We start from the raw sequence: 27759 nt of genomic DNA, 5'->3' as shown, positions 1-27759 counted from the left end.
CTTTCATTTTCTTTCTCCAAAGCATCAATGGCACTCAGCAAGAGTCAGCAGATTTCACACAATTGTTATATCCCCCATTACTCTCAACTGCTTGAGATATTACACTTGCACATACATTCCTTTCCACTACTATCACTGGTGAAAGTTTTAACAGTTGTACTGCTATAGCATGCCAGGGACTACCCACTACCAGTATTTTACCAACTACCAATGAAAGCATCCTCATTGCCTGCTGCCCAAATCCCATTTTTGGAGTCTGTTCCCTAGGTCTAATCCTGGTATCACCTGTCTTAGGTAAGGTTCTGGAGATCTGTTTGTAGGTAATTTATAGGGGCATGTTCAAAAGAACAACATTTGTGAGGTACTGAGGGAAGCAAGATTAGCAGAGAAATTGAACTGTGATACAGTTACAACAAAAACTTCAGCTAATTCCATGGGGAGATCTGGAACTAGGATGGCCTTTCAGAGTTGCCCAAAATTGAAACAGAAGGCCTGGCCTTTGTATACCTACATTATCCCATCAACAGATGTGGACTACCTCCAGGAGAGGGCATAACCTTAGGAGAGGCAGTTCCCTTCAGATGAGACCAATTCCCCAGAAGTTAGGGAAATGAGTGCCTCTGTCCTGAAAAGGTATGGCAGGGGTGCAGGGCAGTTCTGGGCAGTGCAAAACAGCATCAATTACAACAAATTTAATTGTATTGCTGATGGCTTTTATTTATTATGTCAATCTATATAATTTTTAAAAACTTATTTTCCTTTTTTTATTTCCCTTACTATCTGTACCGTAGTGTCTCTTCTCTCTTGTATTCCTTCCAATTTGATCTTCATTTATGAATTGTTCCTTTTTATAATTATTTCCTTAGTTCTGTCAGTTTTTGTTTCACATTCTTCTGTTGTCTATTTTTGGGTTATTTTTCTGATTTATGCTGTGTTTCAAAGCTCTTTCAGCTCATATTGAAATACTCAGAGTATTTCAAAATGGAAAACTTAGAGCTTCCATTTAGTTTGTCTGCATTTTTCTAGTGTGTTCACATCCTACAGGTCTCACTTTTCGTTTATTTTGCTGTCATAATACTTCCCAGGATCTGCTTTCTCTGGATTCTTCCCCCATTCACTACCATTTGAACTTTCTCTTCTCCTTACCCACAATGTTTCTGCCCTGTTCAATTTGATTTCTGAAACTAGCAGTTTTCTTTTTGTATGTGGGTTTGTTCTTCTGAAAGAAACTATATGCTGGATAGTTCTGAAATCCTCAAGGTCATAGTTCACCATGGCACTCTCTGATCTCTTGCTGATTCTGTGCAGTTTTTTCCACTCACCCATAATTGAGAACCTATGATGACTTCTTCCAATGTTTCAGTTGCTCTCAAATCTATTTTCCCAGTATAATCAAGAAATAATGATATCTCAGATTAGAGTCGTGGCAGTGAAGATGAAGAGAATTGGACATTAAAAGAGATATTTTGCTGATGTGATCAAGGGGAATTGCTTATGGTCTAATGTAGGAGAGAAGAGGTGCTCAGAAATAGTTTTTGGCTTGAGCAATTGGAAGTTTTACGGAAAGAGGGGAAAATGGGAGATGAATGATTGGTAATGGCAGAAGCAGGCACTCTATTTGGCTATGTTGTTTGAAGTACTTAAATAGCCAACTGTATATATCAAAGAAATAAGCCGTTGAACTGAGAAAAAAAAAGGTCTGCTTAGATGTCACTTCCTTTGGGAAGCCTTTCCTGAAGGCCCACTTCCCATTCCATTAAGCTTGTTACATTTGCTACCGGTGGCATCCTCTATCACTCCTATTGTAGCCTCTCAAATTTATATTGCAATTCCCTATTTACTGGTCCATTATCTCTCTTAGACTGTGAGCTGTTTGTGGAACAGAGCCTATGTTCTTCATTTTTTTCTCAAGTTCCTTCCTGGCACAATGCTGACAGTCAGGTCTTACTATTTGTTCGGTGCATGCATATAACAAGGCAATCAATTCCATTTTTCTATAGCCCCTATTATTGAAAATTATTTTCCAAATTCAGCCAAAATTTGCCTCTCTCTTCTCTATTCACTTGAGGATATACCTATGAAGCTAGGTGTTATTAATTTATTTGTCTGAATACTGACTTTGATAATTTGCCTTAGTTCATGTGATCTTATGTCTGGATGAATGTATTAGTCTTTCAAACCAAGCATGTAATAAAAATCCCAACATTGTTTTCACGTGTAATATCTTAAAGTATGTCTCCTCAAATGTTTTTGTACTATCTTTCATAACCAAATGCAGGATTTAATATCTTTACTATTAATTTCATCTTCCTAGATTTAGCAATGAACTCCAGAGGTGGAGAACATTTTCGATCCTGTATATTTAAATACTTTGACTTAATCCTTACCTCCAAGTGCTCAGAGGCACAAGTTGAGAGCAAAGCAAATGTGCCAAAGTCAGGCTTCAGGTCCTTGTTCCCAGCTTCAACCAGAAAATAATGCTTTCTGGTTAACATAAAGTTTATTTGATGGTGGGGTTAACATAAAGTTTATTTTTGGCAAAAAAGTTTTTGTCCTAAAATTTTGCAAGACCACTTTCTAGAGCAAGTCACTGGTGACTTACCCAAGAATATAGCCAACACCACACTCGCATCTTTTCTCCAACTTGCCACACCACCCAATTTAAATGGTTTTAATGTTTAAAATTTGTATGATTTACCCAGGGTTGACTAAAATTTTGTGTGGCTAATTTTAATGAATCATTGATCTTTTTATTTTTAAAAGATCACAGTGATTTGCTATCTTAATGTATAATCTTATAACATACAGTTTTGAGCTCCTACTCGCCTGCTTTAAACACAAAATGGACTTCTGCAGAAGAATTTACCAATTCTAAAAATGCTTACAATTCAATTATCTTGTCTTGCACTTTCTGTGAAAAAAATGCTGCATTTTTTTTGTGATGTGTTCAGAAAAGATAATTTGCCATTTTTGTGGCTAATTGACAGTCTATTTGCTCTATTCTGGTTCTTCTTTCCCCTCTCCTTTCATCAGTACACCAGATGCGTTAAAAAGAGGGGAAATGATATTGTTGTACCAAATAATCTTATACCAACAGTGCCGTGGAAGAAAAGTTAATTTGGGGACCAGCTAACTCCCTTCTGGACTATTCCTTCAACCAGCTATAAACCCAACCAATCATATTACGCTTCTGCTCACATTTACCATTTTATTCAAATCTCAAGAAAAAACAACTATTAAATGCCTTGTCTAAGTGCAGATACATCACCATCTAAATTTATTTACTTTTTTGATATGACTAACATATCAAGGGAATACTGTGTCCTGTTTTTCCTATTCCTGATGACTGCATGTTGGACTCTGACGATATTCCCACAGGGTCACACAGCAATTTGACAGTACAACTGAGACCAGAATCCTGGGATTTGGATTCCCAGGCTATTACTCTTTCTACTATACCATGGTGATGCTCAAATGCTTACAGGAGGCGCTTATCATAAAAAAGTGAGCATCAGAGTAAAAAAAAAAATAATCAAGATGAAATAATTTAAAGGTAATGCACCCTAAGGTCCTCTGCCACTTATAAAGTCTTCCTTCTTCAGTTTGAAGTATTTAGTTAGTCATATTTTTCTAGCTTAAAACTGCACTCAAGTCAGAATATCAGCTTCTACTAAGCAAGATGTGGAAGAAATGAAATTATTACAACTTTACAGTGTGATCTCCCCAGAGGTGCAAACTGTTTAATTATTTCCCCTTAAACTCCCAAAATAAAATCATCTTTGGCTGGGAAATGATCATTTACATAAAACAATAGGTAGAAATTAAAACACTTTAATATAATATAAACATTTCCAGAATATAGACTGATTTTGTATCAGTACTTTTTGAGAGCTTTTTAAAACTATATATCATCTAAGCTTATTATAGACTGTTTCATTTTCCACTTTCAGAACTAGAAAATACAAAAATACACTGCAAATTAGATTTAACAAACAAAAAAATCTGTCTAACTTGCTTCATACATTTTTCTTGGAGAAAACCAAGAAACGTAAACAAACATACAACAACAACAATAAAATACCACCAACACTAACACAAACCCAAACAAGGAATGGATTTTGTAACGCCTGGTAATTCTCTCCTTTAAAATAAATTATCTCCCATGGGTAAATAATTCACTGTCACAGCAATTTGATGAACAGAAGTAAAGACAACCTCATTAAGGGAAATTACATTATATTTAAGAAACATGTAATTTTTCTTTTTTTATTAAGAAAATGAGGAAAAGTAACTTGAGGAAAAGGCATACTTTTACTTCACTTGACTTTTGTTAGAGGTTAAAGTAACTGTCCACTTAGGAAAATTCAAATAACATGAATTTCATGAAACCAAACCCTTTAACTTATTTCTCCAATTCAACCTTAAGGAAAGAAAACTAAAAAGTTCAAAACCCAAAGTAGACTCATCCCAAAGCATTGACACTTCTGTTTTTCTTCAACAAGTTTCTTTTCTCTTATGTTCTTGTTGTGTTCTTATGTTGTTCTTTCTCAAAGGCTAGGTTTAGGCTTGTTTGTTTCTTCTTTAAATTCAATTTCAATTTTTACACAAAACACTAAGCTTTCCTGAACTGACACTGACTGTATCCACTTTTCTTTTTCTTCATCAGATGCTCTTGTTTTTGCTAAATCCATTTTCTTCACTGATTTCTTCAACTGATACTCAGGTAAACAAAACTAAAAGTTCAAATTCCTAGAACACACTCATCCCAAAGCATTGACTCCTCTGTTTTTTCTTCAACAGGTTTCTTTTCTCCTATGTTCTTGTGTTCTTATGTTCTTCTTTCTCAGAGGCTAGGCTTAAGTTTGTTTGTTTCTTCTTTCAATTCAATTTCAATTTTTACGAAAACACTAAGCTTTCCTGAACTGACTGTATCTACCTCTCCTTTTCTTCACTGGATGTTCCTGTCTTTATCTAAATCCATATTCTTAACCGATTTCTTCAATTCATCCTCGAGAAAACAAAACAAAAAGTTCAAAATCCAAGAATAGACTCATCCCAAAGCATTTCCTCTTCCGTCTTTTCTTCAACAGATTTCTTTTTCTCTTTCCTGTGTTTACGTTCTTCTTTCTCAGAGGGTACACCGTGGCTTTTTTTCTTTTTTCGATGCTTAAGCTTTCCTGAACTGACACTGACTTTATCTCCCTCTCTTTTCCTTTGCCGGATGCTCTTCTCCTTGTCTAGATCTGTATCTTCATAACTCTTTTTCCTTTTATGCTTGGACTGTTCCTTCTCTGGCCTTTCTTCGCCTTCCTCCAGGTGCCTTCTTCTCTTCTGATGTTTCCGTTTATGACCTGCTTGATGGTCACTGGTATTGTTTTCTGATGAGAGGTGCTTGTAAACTTCAGATTCTACACTGTATGGGCCAGAGTTATTTTCTTGCTGACTAAGGCTCAGAGGTACTGGTTTTTCTGGGAAACAGTCTCTGGTCAATTGACAGTAGGTCATAGAGTCTAGTCTCTGTTTGCTGTCATGAGCTGGTAAGCAATGAGGTAACTGGTTTTCCACTGCTTGTGAAATATTGTATGATCCTGGGTAGGTCTGGAAAGTCTCAAATGGGAATCTTTGCTCAAACATTCTATGTCTGGGTCTGAAATCAACCATTTCTCTGTACTTAAGGGTTTCCATAGAGCTATCATTTATATTTCTGAAACAAGTCTTTGGCTCTAGCCCTCTGGCTTTCTGCACTTTGATGTAATCTTCAAGTTCATCTTGGAAAGGGTCAAATGTCCTTTTTGAATGAGCTGGTAACCAATGATGTAACTGGCTTTCCACTGGTGAAATACTGTATGGTTGTTGGTAGGTCTGGGAAGTATCAAATGAAAATCTTGGCTCAATCATTCTTTGTCTGGGTCCAGAATCAACTTCTCTGTACTCACATGTTTCCATAGAATTCTCTCTTATCTTTCTAAAACAAGTCTTTGGATCTAGTCCTCTGGCTTTCTGCACTTTGATGTAATCATCCAGTTCATCTTGAAAAGAGTCATATGTCTTCTTTGAATGAGCTGGTAAGCAATGAGGTAACTGGTTTTCCACTGTTTGTGAAATATTGTATGATCTTGGGTATGTCTGGAAAGTATCACATGGGAGCCTTTCTTCAAACATTCTATGTGTGGGTCTGAAATCAACCACTTCTCTGTACCCACGGGTTTCCAAAAAACTCTCTTCCCTCTTTCTGAAACATGTCTTGGGCTCTGGTGCTCTGGCTTTCTGCACGTTGATATAATCTGCACTTTCATCTTGGTAAGAGTCTTGTGTCTTCTTTGAATTCTTCACTAGATTAATAACAACAGATTCTCTGCAAAAAAGACAGTAGAAAGTTCTTGTTACTAGATTATTTTCTTCTGAATATTTCCTTTGCTTTCAAAAACTTTAGTCTGAAAAAACAAAAACAACAAAAGCCCAAACAAATTTAAAAACTCACCTCAATATAAAAGCTATAAAGCATGACATTTTATGCCAAAAAGCAGCAGCAGGGATAGTCAGATTATCTCCCAGGCACTTCACAATTTTTTACACACAAAAATTTTCAGGCCTGGGATGAAAGGGAAAATGGGTACAAAGAAGCAGACATATCTGATACTGCTTTAGTACTTAAAATGAAAGGCATGTGGGATGTGTGGGAAAGGATCAATAATATTTAATGCCCTGAAGATGGTCTGACCTGAATGTCACATTGTTTTAAAAGTTTTGACTAGTCAGGATTGGATCAAAATGAGAAGACAGAGGGATATATTCCAAATGAAAGAAGAAGATAAACCCTCAGAAAAGAACTAAATGAAATGGAGATAAGCAATCTACCAGATAAAGAGTTCAAAGTAATGGTCATAAAGATGCTCACCAAACTTAGGAGAAGAATGGATGAACACAGTGAGAATTTCAACAAAGAGAAAGAAAACATAAAAAAAGAGCCAATCACAACTGAAAAATATAATAACTGAAATGAAAAATACACTAGAGAGAACCAACAGCACATTAGATGATGCAGAAGAATGGATCAACAATCTGGAAGACAGGGTAGTGTAAATCACCCACTTGGAACAGCAAAAAGAAAAAAGAATTTTAAAAAAATGAAGATAGCTTTAGGGACCTCTGGGACAACATCAAGCATACTGACATTCACATTATAGGGGTCCCAGAGGGAGAAGAGTGAGAGAAAGGGACAGAAAATTTATTTGAAGAAATAGTGGCTGAAAATTTCCCCAGTCTGGTGAAGGAAACAGACATCCAAGTCCAGGAATCACACAGTCTCAAATAAGATGAACCCAAAGAGATCCACACCAAGACACATTATAATTAAAATGTCAAAAGTTAAAGAGAGAATCTTAAAAGCAGCAAGACAAAAACAACTAGCTATGGACACGGGAACCCCCATAAGACTATCAGCTGATTTTTCAGCAGAAACTTTACAGGCCAGAAGGGAGTGGCACAATATATTCAAAGTGCTGAAAGGAAAAACTTACAACCAAGAAGACTCTACTCAGCAAAGTTATCATTCAGAATTAAGGAAAGATAAAGAGTTTCCCAGACAAGCAAAAGTGAAAGGAGTTCATCACCACTAAACTGGCCTTACAAGAAATGTTAAAAGGACTTCTTTAAACAGAAAAGAAAAGGCTATAACTACAAATAAGAAAATTACGAACAAAAAAAGTCTCACTGGTAATGGCAACCATAAAGTAAAGGCAGTGAATCAAGCATCTATATACCTAGTTTGAAGGTTAAAAGACAAAAGTGGTAAAATCATCTATATCCACAATAATTGGTTAAGGAATACACAAAATAAAAAGATGTAAAATATAAGGTCGAAAACATAAAACATGGAGGAGGGTAAGTAAAAATGTAGTGCTTTTAGAATGTGCTTGAACTTAAGCGACCATCAACTTCAAACAGACTGCTATATACATAGGTCGTTATATATGAACCTCACAGTAACCACAAACCAAAAACCTATAATAGATACACAAAAAAATAAAGAGGAATACAAACATAACATTAAAAAAAGTCATCAAATCACAAGGGAGGAGAGCAAGAGAAAAATAAAGGAACAGAGAAGAACTACAAAAACAACCAGAAAACAATTAACAAAATGGCAGTAAGTACATACTTATCAATAATTATTTTAAATATAAATGGACTAAATGCTCCAATCAAAAGACTTAGTGTGGCTGAACGGATTGAAAAACACAAGACCCATCTACATGCTGCCTACAAGAGACTCATTTCATATCTAAAGACACACAGAGACTGAAAGTGAAGGGATGGAAAAAGATACAGGCATACCTCGCGTTTTATTGTGCCTCACTTTATTGCACTTCACATATAGTGTTTTTTACCAATTGAAGGTTTCTGGCAACCCTGCATCACGGAAGTCTATTGATGCCATTTTTCCAACAGCATTTGCTCACTTCATATCTCTGTGTCATATTTTGGTAATTCTCACAATATTTCTAACTTTTTAATTATTACTGTATTTGTTATGGTGATCTGTGATCAGTGATCTTTGATGTTACTACTGTAATTGTTTTGAGGTGCCACGAATCGCGCCCATATGACGGCAAACTTAATTGATAAATGTGTGTGTTCTGACTGCTCCACCAACCGGCTGCTCCCCTGTCTCTCTCCCTCTCCTTGGGCCTCCCTATTCCCTGAGACACAACAATACTTAAATTAGGCCAATTAATAACCCTACAATTACCTCTAAGTCTTCAAGTGAAAGGAAGAGTTGCATATCTCTCACTTTAAGTCAAAAACTAGAAATTATTAAGCTTAGTGAAGAAACGCCAAGATAAGCTAAGAACTAGGCCTCTTGCACCAGTCAGCCAAGTTGTGAATGCAAAGGAAAAGTTCTTGAAGGCAATTAAAAGTGCTACTCCAGTGAACACATGAATGATAAGAAAGCAAAATAGCCTTATTGCTGACATGGAGAAAGTTTCAGTGGTCTGGATAGAAGATCAAATCAGCCACAACATTATCTTGTGCTAAAGCCTAATCCAGAGCAAGGCCCTAACTGTATTCAATTCTATGAAGGCTGAGAGAGATGAGGAAGCTGCAGAGGAAAAGTTTGAAGCTAGCAGAGGTTGGTTCATGAGGTTTAAGCAAAGAAGCTGTCTCTATAACATAAAGGTGCAAGGGGAAGCAGCAAGTGAAGTAGTAGCTGCAGCAAGTTATCCAGAAAGTCTAGCTAAGATAATTAATGAAGGTGGCTACACTAAACAGCAGATTTTCAATGTAGATGAAATAGCCTTATACTGGAATAAGATGCCACCTAGGACTTTCATACCTAGGGAGGATAAGTCAATGCCTGGCTTCAATGCACCAAAGAATAGGCTGACTCTCTTGTTGGGGCTAATGCAGCTGGTGACTTTAAGTTGAAGACAATGCTCATTTACCATTTCAAAAATCCTAGGACCCTTAAGAAATATGCTAAATCTACTCTGTCTGTGCTTTATAAATGGAACAACAAAGCCTGGATGACAGCACGTCTGTTTACAATATGGTTAACTGACTATTTTAAGCCCACTGTTGAGACTACTGTTCAGAAAAAAAGATTCCTTTCAAAATATTTACTGCTCATTGACAATTCACCTGGTCACCCAAGAGCTCTGATGGAGATGTACAATGATATTAATGTTGTTGTCATGCCTGCTAACACAATATCCATTCTGCAGCACGTGGATCAAGGAGTCATTTTGACTTTCAAGTCTTCTTATTTAAGAAATACATTTTGTAAGGCTGTAGCTGCCATATATAGTGATTCCTCTGATAGATCTGGACAAAGTAAATTGAAAACATTCTGGAAAGGATTCACCATTCTAGATGTCATTAAGAACATTCATGATTCATGGGAAGTGCTCAAAATATCAACGTTAATAGGAGTTTGGAAGAAGTTGATCCCAATCCTCATGGATGACTTTGAGGGGTTCAAGACTACAGTGGAGGAAGTAACTGCAGATGTGGTAGAAATAGCAAGAGAACTAGAATTAGAAGTGGAGCCTGAAGATGTGACTGAATTGTTGACATCTCATGATAAAATTTTAAGAGATGAGGAGTTGCTTCTTATGGACGGGCAATGAAAGTGGTTTCTTGAGATGGAATCTACTCCCGGTAAACAAGCTGTGAAGATTGTTGAAATGAAAACAAAGGAATTTAGAACATTACATAAACTTAGTTGATAAAGTAGTAACAAGTTTTGAGAGAACTAACTCCAATTTGAAAGAAGTTCTAATGTGGCTAAAATGTTATCAAATAGCATCGCATGCTACAGAATCATTCATGAAAGTAAGAGTCAACTGATGTGGCAAATTTCATTGTTGTCTTATTTTAAGAAATTGCCACAGCCACCCCAACTTTCACTAATCACCACTCTGATCAGTCAGCAGCCATCAACCTTGAGGCAAGATCATTCACCAGCAAAAAGATTATGACTTGCTGAAGGCTCAGATGGATGGTTAGCATTTTCTTGCAATAAAGTATTTTTTAATTAAGGTAACGTACATTGTTTTTTTAGACATAATGCTACTGCACACTTAATAGACCACAGTGTAGTGTAAACATAACTTTTAATATGCACTGGGAAACCAAAAAATTTGCGTGACTTGCTTTATTGCAATATTTGCTTAATTGCAGTGGTCTAGAACCAAACCTACAATATCTCCAAGGTATGCCTGTTTTACATGCAAATGGAAACAAAGAAAGCTGGGGTAGCAATACTTATATCAGACAAAATACACCCTAAAACAAAGACTGTAACAAGAGACAATGAAGGGCATTAAATAATGATAAAAGGATCAATCCAACAAGAGGATGTAACACTTGTAAATATCTATGCACCCAACATAGGAGTACCTAAATACATAAAACAAATATTAACAGACACAAAGGGAGAAATTGACAGTAATACAATAATAGTAGGGGACTTTAACACCCCACTTACATCAGTGGGTAGATCGCCCAGACAGAAAATCAACAAGGAAACATTGGTCTTAAACAACACATTAGACCAGATGGACTTAATAGATATATACAGAACATTTCATCCCAAAACAGCAGAACACACATTCTTTTCAAGTGCACATGGAACATTCTCCAGGATAGAACATCTGTTAGGCCACAAAACAAGTCTCAATAAATTTAAGAAGACTGAAATCATATCAAGCATCTTTTCTGACCACAACACTATGAAACCAGAAATCAATTACAAGAAGCAAACTGGAAAAAACACAAACACGTGGAGGCTAAACAACATGTTACTAAACAATCAATGAGTCAATGAAGAAATCAAAGAGGAAATCAAAAAATACGTTGAGACAAGTGCAAATGGAAACACAACATTCCAAAATCTATGGGATGCAGCAAAAGCAATTCTAAGAGGGAAGTTTATAGTGATACAGGCCTACCTCAGGAAACAATAAAAATCTCAAATAAACAATATAACCTTACATCTAAAGGAACTACAAAAAGAAGAACAAACAAAGCCCAAAGTTAGTAGAAGGAAGGAAATAATAAAGATCAGAGTGGATAAATGAAATAGAGACTAAACAAACACTAGAAAAAATCAATGAAACTAAGAGTTAGTATTTGAAGAGATAAACAAAATAGATAAATGCTTAGCCAGAATCATGAAGAAAAAAAGAGAGAGGGCTCAACTAAATAAAATCAGAAATGAAGGAGATGTTACAACCAACACCACATAAATACAAAGGATCCTAAGAGATTACTACAAACAATTATACGCCAACAAGTCGGACAACCTAGAAGAAATGGATAAATTCCTAGAAACATATAATCTTCCAAGACTGAATCAGGAAGAAATAGAAAATCTGAACAGACCAATTACTAGTAATGAAATTGAATCAGTAATCGAAAAACTCCCAACAAACAAAAGTCCAGGACCAGACGGCTTACCAGGTGAATTCTACCAAACATTTAAAGAATAGTTAATAGCTATGCTTCTCAGACAATTCCAAAAAATTGAAGAGGAAGGAATGCTTCCCAACTCATTTTATGAGGCCAGTATCACCTTGATATCAAAACCAGACAAAGACACTATACAAAAAAAGAAAATTGCAGACCAATATCTCTGATGAACATAAATGCAAAAATCTTCAACAAAAGATTAGCAAACCAAATTCAACAATACAAAAGGATCATACACTATGATCAAGTGGGATTTACCCCAGGGATGCAAGGATGGTTCAATAACTGCAAATCAATCAACATGATGGCCAATTAACAAAAAGAAGGATAAAAATCATATGATGATCTCAATAGATGCAGAAAAAGCATTCAACAAAATTCAATATACATTTATGATAAAAACTCTCAACAAAGTGGGTATAGAGGGAACATACCTCAACATAATGAAGGCCATGTATGACAAACTCACAGCTAACATCATATGCAATGGTGAAAAGGTGAAAGCATTTCCTCTGAGATCAGGAATAAGACAAGGATGCCCACACTTGCCACTTTTATTCAACATAGTATTGGAAGTCCTAGCCATAGCAATCAGACAAGAAAAAAGAAATAAAAGGCATCCAAATTGGAAAAGAAGAAGTAAAACTGTCACTATTTGCAGATTACATAATACTATATTTAGAAAACCCTAAAGGCTCCACCAAAAAAAATTAAAATAAATAAATTCAGTAAAGTTGCAGGATACAAAATCAATATACAGACATCTGTTGCAATTCTATACACTAATAACAAACAATCAGAATGAGAATTTAAGAAAACAATCTCATTTATAATGGCATCAAAAAGAATAAAATACCTAGGAATAAATTTAAACAAGGAGGTAAAAGAGCTGTACTCTGAAAACTATAAGACATTGATGAAAGAAATTGAAGATGACACAAATAAATGGAAAGATACACCCTGCTCATGGATTGGAAGAATATTGCTAAAATGTCCATGCTACCCAAAGCAATCTACAGATTCAATGCAATCACTATCAAAATACCAATGGCATTTTTCACAGAACTAAAATAAAGAATCTTAAAATTTGTATGGAACCAGAAAAGATCTCAAATAGCCAAAGTGACTCTTGAAAAAGAAGAACAAAGCTGGAGGTATTGCACTCCCTGATTTCAAAATACACTACAAAATTATAGTAATCAAAACAGCATGGTACTGGCACAAAAACAGATACATAGACAAATGGAACAGAATTGAGAGCCCAGAAATAAACCCACACATTTATGGATAGCTAATTTTCGACAAAGGAGCTAAGGACATAACAATGTAGAAAGGAAATTCTCTTCAGTAAACGGTGTTGGGAAAACTGAACAGCCACATGCAAAAGAATGAAAGTAGACCACTGTCTTACACCATACATAAAAATTACTCAAAATAGATTAAAAATTTGAAAGTAAGACCTGAAACCATAAAACTCCTAGAAGAAGACATAGGCAGTATGCTTTTTGACCTCAGTCTTGGCAATATCTCTTTGGATGTCTCCTCAGGCAAGGGAAACAAAAGAAAAATAAACAAATGAGATTACATCAAACTAAAAAGCTTCTGTACAGCAAGGAAACCATCAACAAAATGAAAAGACAACCTATCGATTGGGAGAAGATATCTGCAAATCACATATCCAATAAGGGGTTAATATCCAAAATATATAAAGAACTCATACAACTCAACAACAATAAAAAAAAACCTGATTAAAAAATGGGCAGAGGATCTGAACAGACATTTTTCCAAAGATATACAGATGGCCAATAAGCACATGAAAAGATGTTCAACACTGCTAATTATTAGGGAAACGCAAATCAAAACCACAATGAGATATGACCTCACGCCCATCAGAATGGCTATTACTAAAAAGATAAGAAATAACAAGTGTTGGAAAGGATGTGGTAAAAGTGAACACTTGTACACTGCTGATGGGCATGTAAACTGGTGCAGCTATTATGGAAAATAGTGTGAAGATTCTTCAAAAAATTAAAAATAGAACTACCATACAATCCAGCAATTCTACTTCTGGGTATTCACCTGAAGAAATGAAAACACTAATTTGAAAATATATATGCACCCTTATGTATACTGCAGCATTATTTACAATAGCCAAGATATGAAAGCAACCTAAGTGTCCATCGACAGATGAATGGATAAAGAAGATGTGGTGTATATACATACACACACACACACACACACATATATACACAGTGGAATATTACTTAGCCATAAAAAAGAATGAAATCTTGCCATTTGCAACAATATGGATTCACCTAGAGGGTATTATGCTAAGTGAAATAAGTCAGACAGAGAAAGGCAAATACTGTATGATTTCACTTATATGTGCAATCTAAAAAACAAAACAAATAAAACAAAACAGAAACAAACTCACAGATACAAAGAAGAAACTGGTGGTCACCAGAGGAAAGGGGGCTAGGGGGATGGGCAAAATAGGTAAACGGAATTAAGAGGTACAGACTTCCAGTTATAAAATAAATAAGTCATGGGCATGTAATATATAGCATAGAGAATATAGTCAATAACATTGTAATAACTTTGTATGGTGACAGATGGTTACTAGACTTGCCATGGTCATCATTTTGTAATGTATATAAATGCCAAATCACTATGTTGTACACCTGAAACTAATATAATATTGTATGTCAACTATACTTCAATTAAAGAAAAGCTTTGATTAGTCAGTTCCTTCTATAGATATATAAATGTGATGGCTATTTATTCAGGAACTCTGAGATTTTAAAAGAGTCTAAAAGGAAGGTTAAGTTAATTTGGTGAGTCAGACAATTTAGATCCTAAGTATTCAGACTCCATAGTATAAATATTTCCTACTAGAATAAAATAATGTAACAGAAATAGTATGCTTTGATTTTAAAAGCAACAAACCAAATACACAATAGTTAAGTGTTCCTCTGTCCTGCTATCTGATTTATCCAGTCCCCAATTGTCCACTCAATCCTCTCCTCCTTAAAATAACAGAATAGAATGGAATAAACATTTATTGAACTCTTACTATGTGCCGGGCCAGGTACTTTATACCTATACTATACCATACTATATATTTTTATATTTCATTATAACAACTTTATATCAGAGCTGTCCAAAGTTACACATTTGGTAGAAAGATAAATCTGGTATTCCAATCCAGGTCTCTCTAACAGTAAGATTTTTGTTCTTGGGCCAGCCCTGGTGGCCTAGTGGTTAAGTTGGGCATGCTCTGCTTTAGTGGCCTGGGTTTGGTTCCTGAGTGCAGACCTATATCCTTGTCAGTGGCCATGCTGTGGCAGTGGCCCAAATACAAAACAGGAAGACTGGCAACAGATGTTAGCTCAGGGTGAATCTTCCTCAAGCAAAAAGAGGAAGATTGGCGACAGATGTTAGCTCAGGGCAAATCTTTCTCACCAAAAAAACAAAAAAATGATTTTTGTTTTTAACCACTGTACCTCACTGGAAGGATGATGACTGGATCACTGAATCCCTGGAATTAGGCCAATCTTCCAGGGATTATTTGAATTTGTATGGTTAGCCTGAGAAGGACCCTTTAGCATTGCTCCAAAGAAAGACAATGCTGTCTGGTAAGAAGGGGTGCCAGTTAGCCAGCTCTGCCTGTATACCATCATGGCTAGAGAACTCCCTGGAGGATGCTACTAGCATGCAATATGTTACAAATACCACCAACCATACCCAGGATCAACTAATAGGGAAATGAATGCCTAGAAAGTTTGTAAAATACATGTAAGAGTACTTGATAGAAGCTCTGGTCTTTGGTGTCATAGGAGTATTTTGGCAAAAAATACTTACCTAATTTGATGTTCACTTCCTTGCATATGAGACCGGAACATTTCTAAAGATGTAAAGGTGATATTACAAATATGACAAACGTATGTTCTCATACTAAATGCTGAAAAAGAAAGAGTTCAAGTTAAGAAGGTCAATATGGATATTACTAATAACACAGCTGGACAGGAACTTACTAGAGATCATCTACTTGAACTTTCCCAATTTAAAGATAAGGCCCAGAGAGGTCAAATGACTTGGTCAAAGTCACGGAGCCAGTTAGTAATAGAGATAGCCTCTCAGAGCCCATCTCTTTTAATTTAAAGCCCAGAATTCTTTACACTACACCACACTGCTTCTCTAGCCTTGGCCTCTTTCCTAAGAAACTGCTATCTGCCTGCTTACTGTTGCTATGTGGAAGTGCAGCAGGCACTTCAAATTTAGCATGCCCAACTAACCTTTGCCTCTTAATCCCTCAACCAACCTCTTTTTGTTTGCCCCTAATACTCTTTCCACCCAATCAAAACCTGAAACATCCCAAACGATTAAAGACAAATAAAATCAAATTTTTACTCTCTTACCTGAAATCACTGTAGTGCATTAGTTTACCAAAAGTAATTTCGACAGACATATTTTAGAAAGGAGAGAGGTTCAGTAAGCCCCACTCTCAGGATAAAAGCTGAAAGCAAAATTCTAAAACAAAACTACTAGTTACCACTTCAAAAGAGTCAAGAGCTATAGAATAGGTATACTAGCTACCTCTCTATTCTGCTTCTTAGGTAGAATTGCAAGCAAGGGATAAATTAATTTTTATTTTCTTAATCTCATCATCCTTCCATTTTCTCTTTGGTTGGAAGAAGCAAATTAATAAATTTCATAAGCCAAATATAAAACTATCCCACCCTAAGGAAGAGAGGCAATAAATTGGTGGCTGCAGAGATTTTAGGGTCAAGCAAGGTCATCTTCTTTTAAATCAAAAGCAACTTAATCATTTAAAGGATGCTAAATTAATCATTACCAAGTGTATTGGCCTCGTCCAAGCAAAGGTTATTCATAGAAACATGAGACTCTTGTCAAGGGGAAAGAAAGATACTGACTTTGAAGAACATGAAGACTCCGCTCACTATTGACATATACTCTATGGTGGGCCCAGGAGAGCTCAGCAGGTTATGCCAAAGTCTTAATGAATGATTCCTCAAAACTAGCCTCTCTCCTTGTGCTCTGATTTCATGCTCACCAAGTCACTTTCTGATTATAATTTGGTTTCCCATATACTTTGATACCATAAAAAGGATACCCTGGATGACAAATATTAAAAAAAAAAACAAAACCCTGGGAGCTGGAAATATATGTATCTCCTCCTACCATAAATCAATACCAGAATGACAATGTATTACCTTAAACTATAATGTTTCCCAGACTTCTGTGACAAGAATCACCTGGAGTGTAGGTTAAAAATATAGATCCCCAGGCCCCTCCCCTGGAAAAGATGATTCACTGCCTCTGGGACAGGGAATTTGTATTTTAACAATACCTTTGATGATTATTATCAGAGAATGTGTGGGAAATACACTAAGGGAATATCTTTCCAGTTCCTCAGTTATTTATCAGCATCTTCCAAGTTTGTTTGTGGTTTGGTGAGTCTGTGATTTCAGGCTGATCAACTCTGAAGATTCTGGACTTCCTGCAAAGCTAAGAACTAAGTCCAGGACTCTGCATGCTCACAACAACCCTTTTCAGGAAAGTATTACTATCCTTATCCTTATTTAACAGATGTGGAAATTAAGGCTCAGATTCGCTTGGCCAATACTATACATTTCGAGGGCACCCAACTTATGCAAGTTAAGCAGGAGTCCTGGTTTTCTCTAGATTAATGATTTTCAAAGCTAGTTATACATTAGAACCATGTGGAGAACTTTAAAAATATTCATGTTACAGCTCCACATGAGACTGATTAAATCAGAATCTCTAGGGGGTGGAATCAGGCTTTCTTACTTTTTGAAAGCATTCTAGATGATTTTTCTGTGCAGCCATTGTTGAGTACCACTGCCCTAGATTATCGAGCCAATGATCTTCACTATGATTATAGACTCTGATTATATTTCAAAGGTTTTACATATTTGTTTAATGCTTATAAAGTACATTATATATAATGTTCTCATTTCCTCCTTTATTTCTTCACAAATTACATCAAAAGATTATAATATAGGTAATATAGGGGTTTGGAGGAGCTGCAGGGCACATATGAAATATCCAGAGGCAGTTCTGTAACTGTGGTCTGATTACTATTACCTTAGCCTTTGTCTCTTTCATACACTGATATTCTTTATCTTATTCTAGAATATAGACATCTCAGAAAATAATATATAAAAATGGTGTAAACCCTTTCTATAAAGATATGAGGCCTATTTATTGGCCTCAAGATCAAAATTCCTGGTCTAGTCCTCCTGAAACTTGTCTCCACTATGTTTCTTACACTCTCCATTCTCCTATCTGAGTCTGCTCCTTGGCCCTGTCCAGCTTTGCTGCCCTCAGCCCTGCTAAGATTCCTTGTTTCTGACTTCACCCAGAAACTCAAGCTTCTTTGCATCTTGTACCTTTCAGAACCTTCCATGACCTAACACTTGTGGGGCCCACTCTTTTCCTAATCATAGCCCTATCTCATAATTCCCTAGACTAAGGTCTTTGTTTTCAAAGCATAAATTGGGGAAGTGTATATCTTTATAGTCGAACATTGTGGTTCTCAATCTTGGTTCTATATTGTAATCGCTTGTGGAGTTAAAAAAGAGAAAAGAAAACACTAATGTGTAGGTCCCAGGGATTCCAATTTAATTGATTTGATGGATGGCCTTGGGATTACTGATTTGGGATTTCTAAAAGCTCCCTGAATGATTCTAATACGTAGTCAAGTATGAGAACCATTTGTCTAATATCTTAAAAGGGGGAAAATCAATTGAGAGCTACATGTAAGCAAAAATGCAACTTAATGTAGGATTTAGCTTATAAAGAAAAATAGAAAATGTCCAATTTACCTGTTTTAAAATTATGACAGAAGAAGAAAACATTTTTTAAAAAACTAACATTTGTTGAGGACCTATTCTGTGATGGGTACTGTATATACTGCTTCATTTCATCCTTTTTCCATCCTGTGAAGTAGCTTTATTTTCATTTTATACCTAAGGAATCTGAAGTACAACTGGACAAGTGACTTCAAACATTTCTCTGAATCTGTGTTTATCCGTCTACATGATACTGCCTCTCAATAAACAATTGGCAATATTAATTGAGAAAAACTATATACTCATTACCATTTAAAGCACTGAGAAGGATATTGCAGAATAAAATATAATCCCTTATCTCAAGAGGCTAATTCAGTGAAGGGGCTATAATTAATGCAATTGTCAATGAACAGTAAAGACTATAAGAAATCAGAGGAAAGGGAGAATACCAAGAGCTAGAGCAGCAAGGGAAGTTGTGATGGACCTTGGAGGACGAGAAGGATTTGAATTGTAAGGAAAGCAGATAAGGGCATTCCAGGGAATGAAAACAATATTAGGTATGGCAGACACAGAAATGAGCATGATGTGTTGAATTCAAATAATCTTGTTCAACAAATATGAGCAACTATGTGGCACCAGGCATCATGCTAGATGCTGGGGGTACAAGATGAATAAAATGGGCAAGTTGCTCACAAATCCAAGTGAGAAACAGATACATGAACAGAGGATTTCAATCTCACTTGGTAAAAGGTGAGAGAGAGAGAGAGATGCTTAAGGGGTATGGGAGCTCAAAGAAGCAGAGGCACTTAGCACAATATGGGGGTCTGAAGAGGGCTACTGGAAGAGATGATGCCTTAGGATGAAACATAATTAACTTGATGAAAAGAGTTGAGAAGAGTATTGTAGGCAGAGGAGCTAGCAGGAAAAATGCACAGAAGTGTTTATAGGAACGTAAAATTTGGAATTTTTGTAGAATAAAATACAATAGGGTGAGCTGGGAGATGCAAAAAGGTGTCAGATCAAAGAGAGACTTACATGTTACGCTAAGGAGCCTAGACTTTTTATTTTTGCATTGGAAAACGCTATAGTGGTTTAAGTAGGATGAATTTAAGAGGAGCAAGCCTGGAAGTAAGGAGACCACATTTATGCAAATATACTAGACCAGGCAAAAGATAAGGAGGGCATGGGCTAGAAGGGTCACAGTAGGGGTAGAGAGGAACAGGGAGATTGGTGAAATATTTAGCATTGAAACTAGTAAAACTTAGTGATTGATTGAAAGTGCGAGATAAGAGAGGAGGAATCTAGAGTAGTCTAAAATAACTCTCAGCATCTTAGTTTAGCAACTGAGTGGGTGGTGATCCTGTTAACTGAAACTGGAACTTCAGAAGGAAGTGCTGCTTTAGGAGGTGGGGGAATAATCAATGGTGAGTTTGAGTTTGGACACACAGAGTTTGTGAGATTTCCATGTAAAGGTGTCCAACAGGCAGTTAGATATACGAGTTTCAAAGGCAGAAGATAGGTCACAGTGATTTTGGAGAAATCAGAGCATTGGGGGTAGCTAAAACTGTCAGAGTGGATGAGATCTCCTGAAGACAATGTATGGGTAGGCATAGGAATAGCAACATAATGATAAAACCCTGGATAGTGCCACTCTTTAAGATAATAGAGGAAGAGGGGCCCAATGAAAGACAGAGTTATAAGGATGAACAGAAGAGAATGATGTCAAAGGAACTAAGGAAGTATATATTTTTAAAAGAATGATTAGTGAATGGGGTAAAGATGTTCATTGAATTTAGAAATTTAGAGGTCACTATGACCCTGTGAAGAATAGTTTCAGTGAAGTGGTGGAGTGGTGGTGTGGAGGGCTGGGGGGATGTGTGTCAACAAATGGCAGTGAGTTGAGGAATGAATAACAGTGAAGACAGTAAGAGTGTATTTGAAAAACAAAAAAGCAAAAAACCAACCAAACAAACAAACAAAAAAAAAACTTGGCTAAGAAGGGAAGGGGAAAGTGTAGTAATTAAAGGGGAACTCAGGGTTAAGTGACGATTTGGTTAAGGCAAGATACTTGGTAATTCACATTTGATGGCCAAATTTTTCTTGATGAAATAAGGAATACGCTTGTCTGAAGGGTGTGAGGAAGGGGAGTGTAGAACAGTGGAAGAGAGTCTTGGAGCATGATGTAGGCTTAAAAATCATTGCTGAGAGGAAAGTGAAGGAAAAGGAAAAGGATAAATAGGACTAAAAGCTCATAGAGGCTGGATACCAAGACTCTGTAGAGGTACCCAATCTCTAGCCTTATATAATTTTCCATAGCATCACTCATTATTATGAATGTAAAAGCAGAAAAGGTGGGCTGTGGAATTGATCCAGGGTTGAAATCTTGCTACTAGGGAGTTAGAGAATAACAATGAGGTATAAGTAAAGCCTTCCAGAAGTTTGTTAGAGCACTGAAGTGTGAGATGATGGTAGTGGAAATGTAATATGTAATGGAAGGGTACAGGAAGGAGAAATAGTTCTAAGAATACTTGATAAGACTTGCTGATGGATAGGATATAGGGAAATTAAGTAGTCAAAGATACCCTCAAAGATTCAAGCGTAGCTGACCAATAAACAGTGGTACTACCGGCAAAGACAGAAAACTGCGAAATTCAAGTTGGTTTTAGAGAAGATTATTAATTCAATTTTAGATATGTTGAGTTACAGGTGAAGGTAAGACATCTAAGTGCAATAATGGGGCTAGAAATTAGTAAGATAAACAAAACAAACACAATAAATAAAAAATACATACATACTTTAGTTCCATATCGTTATGGTAGCCATTCCTGTGCTAATAAGATCTGGGCTGGATGTGGGACATGAAGAAAGCAGTGAGAATGATGAAGAAAAAGAGAAAGAGATTAGATATAGTAGAAACATATATAAACAATAGCAGATGGAAAAGAAGGCAGAGACAGAAAGAAGGGAGAAAATGGGTGAAGAGTGAAGTAAAGTGGCACATGTTAAACTGTTTTTGTTTCACCACTTGCTCACTTATAATATGGAATTCTGCTGTTACTGTTCTTTGAAATTCTCATTAGCTAATTTAAATTCTTCAGCTATTTTTTAATTCATAAATGTTTACTGTTCTGAAAATGGAATAGTCAAGGCAGAGATGAAAATCTATTCTTTGAGCTCTAGCTTCAGAAGCTAGTGTAAAATGACTTCAATGACTGGATTAAATTATGCTGATGATCAGCCCCCCCTCCCTGGCCAGATGAAAATTTCACCAAAATCCTCATTCTCTCATTCTAATAACCTTGAAACTTCAGAGTGCTAAAATGACCCTCCTTTCAGAAGTGACCAAAGTGCATGCACTTTTCATAGCTGAATCAGTTCCAATTTACCTAAGGCCACTAAACTAGAAGCCACTTATTCCAGATAACCTCAGCCCAGCAATAGGAAAAATACCCCAACAAGTGGAAGTCTGTCATTTCTCCAAACATCCACTACTTTCAGAAATCCTATCACTCCTATTTCTACACTTGCCTAAATCAATATTCTTTAAAACCCTAGATAAAAACATAGATCTCTATGTAACTTTGGGGGATATGTTGAATCACATTCAGTAGCAAACTTAAATAGTACAAATACAGGGTTAGCAATCAATATATAAGGATCAATAGTTAGCTAATTCATATATTAAACTAATCTCTATTGAGGTAGGCCTTTTCTGTGCCAGTTTCTATCTCTAGCACTGGAAATATAGATGAGTTAGATGAAGTCCCTTCCCTGAAAGACCTTACATTCTAATGGGAGATAAAGACACATGGAGAGATAATTAGATTTGCAGGTTAAGGAAGCACAGAAGATAAGCCTTGTGGGAAGTGAAAAGGCTTCCAGGAAAGTAGAATGTTAAAGAATGAGTAGGAGTTAGCCAAGAGAAGAGGGACATGGAGATGTTCCAGGCAAAATGGCAGCATGAACAAGGGCACAGAGGCAAAAAATAGGGCAACGGTATCTGGAAACCATAAGCAGTTTGCAGGTTCTGACCTACATAGATCATAGCAGGAAGTAGCAGGGGATAAGCCTGGAGAAGGTAGGCAGGGACAAGATGGCAAAGAGCTATGAAGCTTAGATGTTATCCTTAGAAAACAGAGAAACAATTAAGGATTTTTAACCAGGGGAATGACATGGAAAGATATGCACTTTAGGTGAAACACTCTAGTGATTAAATTGAGGGTGGTTGTGGGGAGACAAAACTGATGGCAGACAGAGTAGTTAGCAAGTTGTGACAATATTCTAGAACGATGCTTCTCAAAACTTATTGTGAGTACAAATCACCTAGGGATCTTGTTAAAATGCAGATTCTGATTCAGTAGTCTACAGTGAGGCCTGAGATTGTTTTTTCTAAAAAGCTGCCAAGTGATGCGGATGATACTGGCCACAAGCCACACTTTTGAGTAGCAAAGCTCTAGGAAAGATGTTGAGGGTCTGACTATTGTGGGAAGAGCAGGGCTGGAGACAAGGGAACAGTAATATTCAGGAGGTAAAATAGTCATGGCTTGGTGCCTCATTAGATATAGAATGTGAAGACGCTGGTGTTGGCGGATTCACAGTTAACTACAGGTTTCTACTTTGAACGACTGTGTGGATTTGAAATGGCTATGAGGTATCCAGGTGAAGCAGTAGCTGCCATTTGGATATATGAGTCTAAAGCTTGACAGAAAGGTCATGAGCATACAGACGAGAGATGAAATCAGGGGAATAGATTAGATTATGTTTGTAGAGTAAGGTCAAGAATTGAACCATGGGGACACCTACATTTAGGTAATGAATTAAAAAAAAGAGCCCCCAAATAAAACAGAAAAGAAATAGAAACACAGCAGAAGAACCAGAGCATAAGGAGTTATATATGACAAAGAACAGAGCTTCAAGAAGGAAGGAGTAATGAACATTTTCACATGAAGCAGAAAGGTCTAGTAAGGAAAGAATTGAAAAATAACAGTGAGTGAAGGAAAAGAAGTGGGTGGAAGAGAGAATATGAAAAGGGAATAAAATACGCTAGTAGTGAGAAGGTGCCTGTGGGGGAAAAATGAAAAAAAAAATCTGGTTAGAAGAGCAAGTGGATCACTCCAGTCAGGATCAGAATCTTTATTGTGCCTGAATTCTTGCAACTCTTTCTTAGCTCCTTTGTTCATCCTCTCTTCCTCCCACTTCTACCAATCTAAATCATATACTTCCTCTATGAATATTTTTCTGAACCATGTTTCACTCCTTTGGTTACCAAAAATATGTACACAAAAATCCATGTCTGTAGCCTCTTGTGATGAAGTGTTACTAACCCAACAAGTTTATACAGCTGCTCCTTTAGGCAAAATGGCATATCCTCATTTGTATTCCCAAGAATGACTAGCCAGGCACCCAAGAGACACTTTATCCATACTTAGTGACTGAATGATATAACCACACGATACTAATTTAAAATACTTCTTTATGTACCTATGATATAACTTGGAACCATGGGAATACCTATATTTGATTCTGTAATTAATAGGTGTCATCTAAATCTTTCTTGGTCTCATTTCTTAGAAAACCAACAGACAAAACTAGATGGACTCTAAAATCCTTACTTCTCTAAAATTCTATGATTCCATGAGTACTATCAACCCCCTACTCAATAAGAATAAAATGGTATATACATTAACCAGTATATTTTATAAAATATAGACTTCCTATGAAAGAGTTTTTTGATATTTTTACTGTTTACCATTTGCCTCTGATTTTGCTGGAAGAGGTTTCTCTCTTATCTTGTCTACAAACTTCTTCCTAGCTTCATTTCTTTTGTGTTTTTTCCCAACATAATGTTGTTGGGCCATTAATGGACTATTAAAGGAAGCAGGACAGAGCTTGCAATACTTGTTTGGATTATTCAAATCCAAAGCAGTGCTGGAAGAGGAAGGCATAGTCTTGTCTTTAATCCCACCTGGAGGAGGCTTGACAGCAAGGGGCTTCAGAAAAGTTGACTCTGCAGAAGTAGTAATAGGCACACCTGCTGAAATAGTCGTAATAAGAAGTGATCAACATGTGTTCAGCTATTAGAGTTGCATTCATTACAAAGTATTAGAGAAATTTAGAATTCTTTAAAAACCCACTATCTTTGGACTTTTTCCACACAGGCCTGTTGGATAAAGGTACTCAGGTTAAAAAGAAATTCATTCTGTGAGAATGGAAATTTGAACACAAGTCTGTCACCAAGTTTCTCCAACAAAGATACAGGAAGGAATGTTCAGCATCTGGCACTGCCTAATTATATTCATTTAAAAAAATCAACGAAAGCATGCGAGTGTCCTAGGACAGTTCCTGAAATTAGTGAGGGTAAAACAGATGGTACCAACTTCTAAGTTGGTGTCTTTCTTGAGTAGCACAGTAAGCCATCTATTCAGTCCAGATTTGTGGTGTTTGTATCAAAATAAAATTTATGCAGTTGCTTAAGGCTATAAAATTATATGTTTCCACAATTACAGTTATTTCAGAGCTCTTTCATTTAGTCTCCTTTCTAAGCCCAAACTGAAGAATTTTGGGGACTGGAAGATAAGGTTTTCCAAAATGTTTTCTCTTGTAAGGCACAATGATTCTGTCCTCCTTTAGACTGGCAGGCAGAAAAACAAATATACAAAAATTAGAGAGACTAGAATACATTAAAAATAATTCTGGTTCATGGGGGCTGGCTCGGTTGCCTAGTGGTTAATTTCACGCACTCCACTTCAGCGGCCCAGGGTTCACAGGTTCAGATCCCGGGCGTGGACCGACGCACCTCTTATCAAGCTATGCTGTGGCGGCGTCCCATATAAAGTACAGGAAGATGGGCACGGATGTTAGCCCAGGGCCAATCTTCCTCAGCAAAAAGAGGAGGATTGGCAACGGATGTTAGCTCAGGGCTGATCTTCCTCACACAAAAAAAATAATAATAATAATAATTCTGGTTTCATTTATTTAAAAAAAATACGTATTAATGCTGAATGAGATCTACACTATGTGTTGGAAATTAACGTTGGGAAATTTTCCATGCCAGGCATGCCTTATTCCTAAAGTATTGAAGCTAGTGAGAATGTGGTAAATTATTTATTCCAGAGGATTAATCATCTTATTTTTTGTTCTAGCACACAAACTTTTCAAAATACAAGTTGGATTTTCCAGGGTGTACTCTGCCACCTCAGGCCAGAAGTGAGCCCTTTGGGTCAGATTTCTCATGTGCTGGTGGCCCAACATCACTGGAAGGAAGAAAGAGGCAACGTGTTCTAGTTCTCTGTATCTTTGGGATCTAGCGTAAAAAAATAAGTACTCAATAACTACTGATTGATGATGCTGGTGGTACTTTTTCTTTATATTCATAGGAAGAAAGGAATGAGCTGTCAGGTAGAAAGAGATTTCATAACTTATTTTTTTGCTTACAGTTATAGTTAGTAAATGCTGCACCATAACTATATTATGGTGAAGACATTGGTCTGAACACACATACGAGATAAGGTTTTGGTAAATACTAAAGCAGATAAAGAATGAGATAGATGCCAAGGGGAAGAAGTAAGAAGAAGCTAACATTTTACGATTTGATTAGAAACTGAAGAGCTCAGGCTGCTTATTGTTGTTTCTTTATAGCAGCATAGAAAATCACTTGCTTTTATTCGGATTTAATAAACTGAAAAGGAGAAGTCATAACATTTCTTAAAATTCAGCTAGCAATTATAATCTCCATATTAAATGACAAGAATACAGAGATTAACCGGGCAGAAGAAGAATCAAGTTATTGCCCTGGAGTGAAAGTCTGTCCAACAAAAAGTGGAGAGGAGAGTTGGAAAAAAATGATAGAGAGACCCTGTAATGAAGCTAAAGAGGTGAATGTAATCTTACCCATCTCTGGCTGAAATCCTGAAGGAGATACCTGATCATGCTCCTCCATTAATTGCTTCAGTTTTTTAGCATGGACTTTCCCCACATAGTGAGACTGAGCAACAACTGGGGAGCTAAAAATCATGTTGCAGAGATCACAAAATTTGTTTCTGTCCACTACTTCATTCCTATACACCTGAAATAAGCACAATCTTGTTAGAAAGATTCAATAACTCAAAGTTTAGAATTACGACATCAACATAGGCCACTCACCTGAGAAGTCCTAACATCCATCTTCATTTTATTACCAAGCACTTCATTTTGTTCCCCATGCATTTGAAAATAAAACCTAACATTTTGAGCATGTTTTTCACTCTGAAAAAAGATACAATACAACTTTGTTTATTCAATAACAGAGGCACCCCAAATTTACACCTCTTTGAATTTGAGGACAGCACTTTTGAGTTCTAATATATTTAGTGTGTATCAAGTTTATGAAAGAGATTCACATGCTTTCAAATCTCTAAATCTCAGTTAAAATGAAAATAATGCTATAATTTAGAGGCCAGTAACTTTTAGGTTCTTGTTTTTGACAGAAACTCCTACTTGCTACCCAATATCAAGTTTCTTCTTCTTCCTTAGTTACACATCTTGGGCAATATATCCAGCTAACAGACTGCATGTTCCAGCCTCCTTTTCAGCAAGATGTAACCATGTGACTAGATTCTTGCCAACAGGATGTAACCTAAAGTGTTGGCTGGAATTTCTGGGAAGCTTCCTTAACAGGCTGGGGGATGAGCTTCCTTCTTCTAACCTTCCCTCCTGCTTCTGGAATTAAGATGTAAAGGCCAGAGTTCCAACAGTCATCTTGGGACTATGGGGGATCTTGAGGATAGAAGCTAGTTAATCAGAGCAGAAAGACAGAAAATGACTAGGTCCCTGATGATGTCATGGGGCTTTCATATCAGCCCTGCACTGCTTACCTCTCAGATTCTTTTATGTGAGGAAATTAACCCTTCTAGGCTAAGCGTGTTAGAAAAATCTCTGAACAAATGTGTAACAAAATACATAAGAATAACCA

General features: G+C 36.5%; 1 protein-coding gene across 6 annotated transcripts in view; it reads right to left on the bottom strand.

Moving 5' to 3' along the window:
- Nucleotides 1-4662: 4662 nt before the first annotated feature.
- ZMAT1 (zinc finger matrin-type 1) overlaps nucleotides 4663-27759 on the bottom strand; it is a 190675-nt gene continuing 167578 nt past the window's right edge. For 2 of the 6 annotated variants that reach the window (XM_058536387.1, XM_058536383.1), the window contains 5 exons: nucleotides 26952-27053; nucleotides 26700-26874; nucleotides 24559-24843; nucleotides 15835-15934; nucleotides 4663-6355 (listed from right to left, as the gene is read on the bottom strand). In XM_058536387.1, the coding sequence (XP_058392370.1) occupies nucleotides 5032-6355; nucleotides 15835-15934; nucleotides 24559-24843; nucleotides 26700-26874; nucleotides 26952-27053 (1986 nt within the window). In that variant the 3' untranslated portion in view covers nucleotides 4663-5031. Of the gene's footprint in view, nucleotides 6356-15834; nucleotides 15935-21604; nucleotides 23746-24558; nucleotides 24844-26699; nucleotides 26875-26951; nucleotides 27054-27759 lie in introns of those variants that run through there. The other 4 variants (XM_058536385.1, XM_058536384.1, XM_058536386.1 and 1 more) reach the window with 4 other exon arrangements.

This window comes from Diceros bicornis, chromosome X (assembly GCF_020826845.1).
Source record: "Diceros bicornis minor isolate mBicDic1 chromosome X, mDicBic1.mat.cur, whole genome shotgun sequence".
Lineage (NCBI taxonomy): Eukaryota > Metazoa > Chordata > Mammalia > Perissodactyla > Rhinocerotidae > Diceros > Diceros bicornis.
The sequence above is the reverse complement of the archived record's forward strand: the minus strand, read 5'-3'. Positions and strand labels throughout refer to the sequence as shown.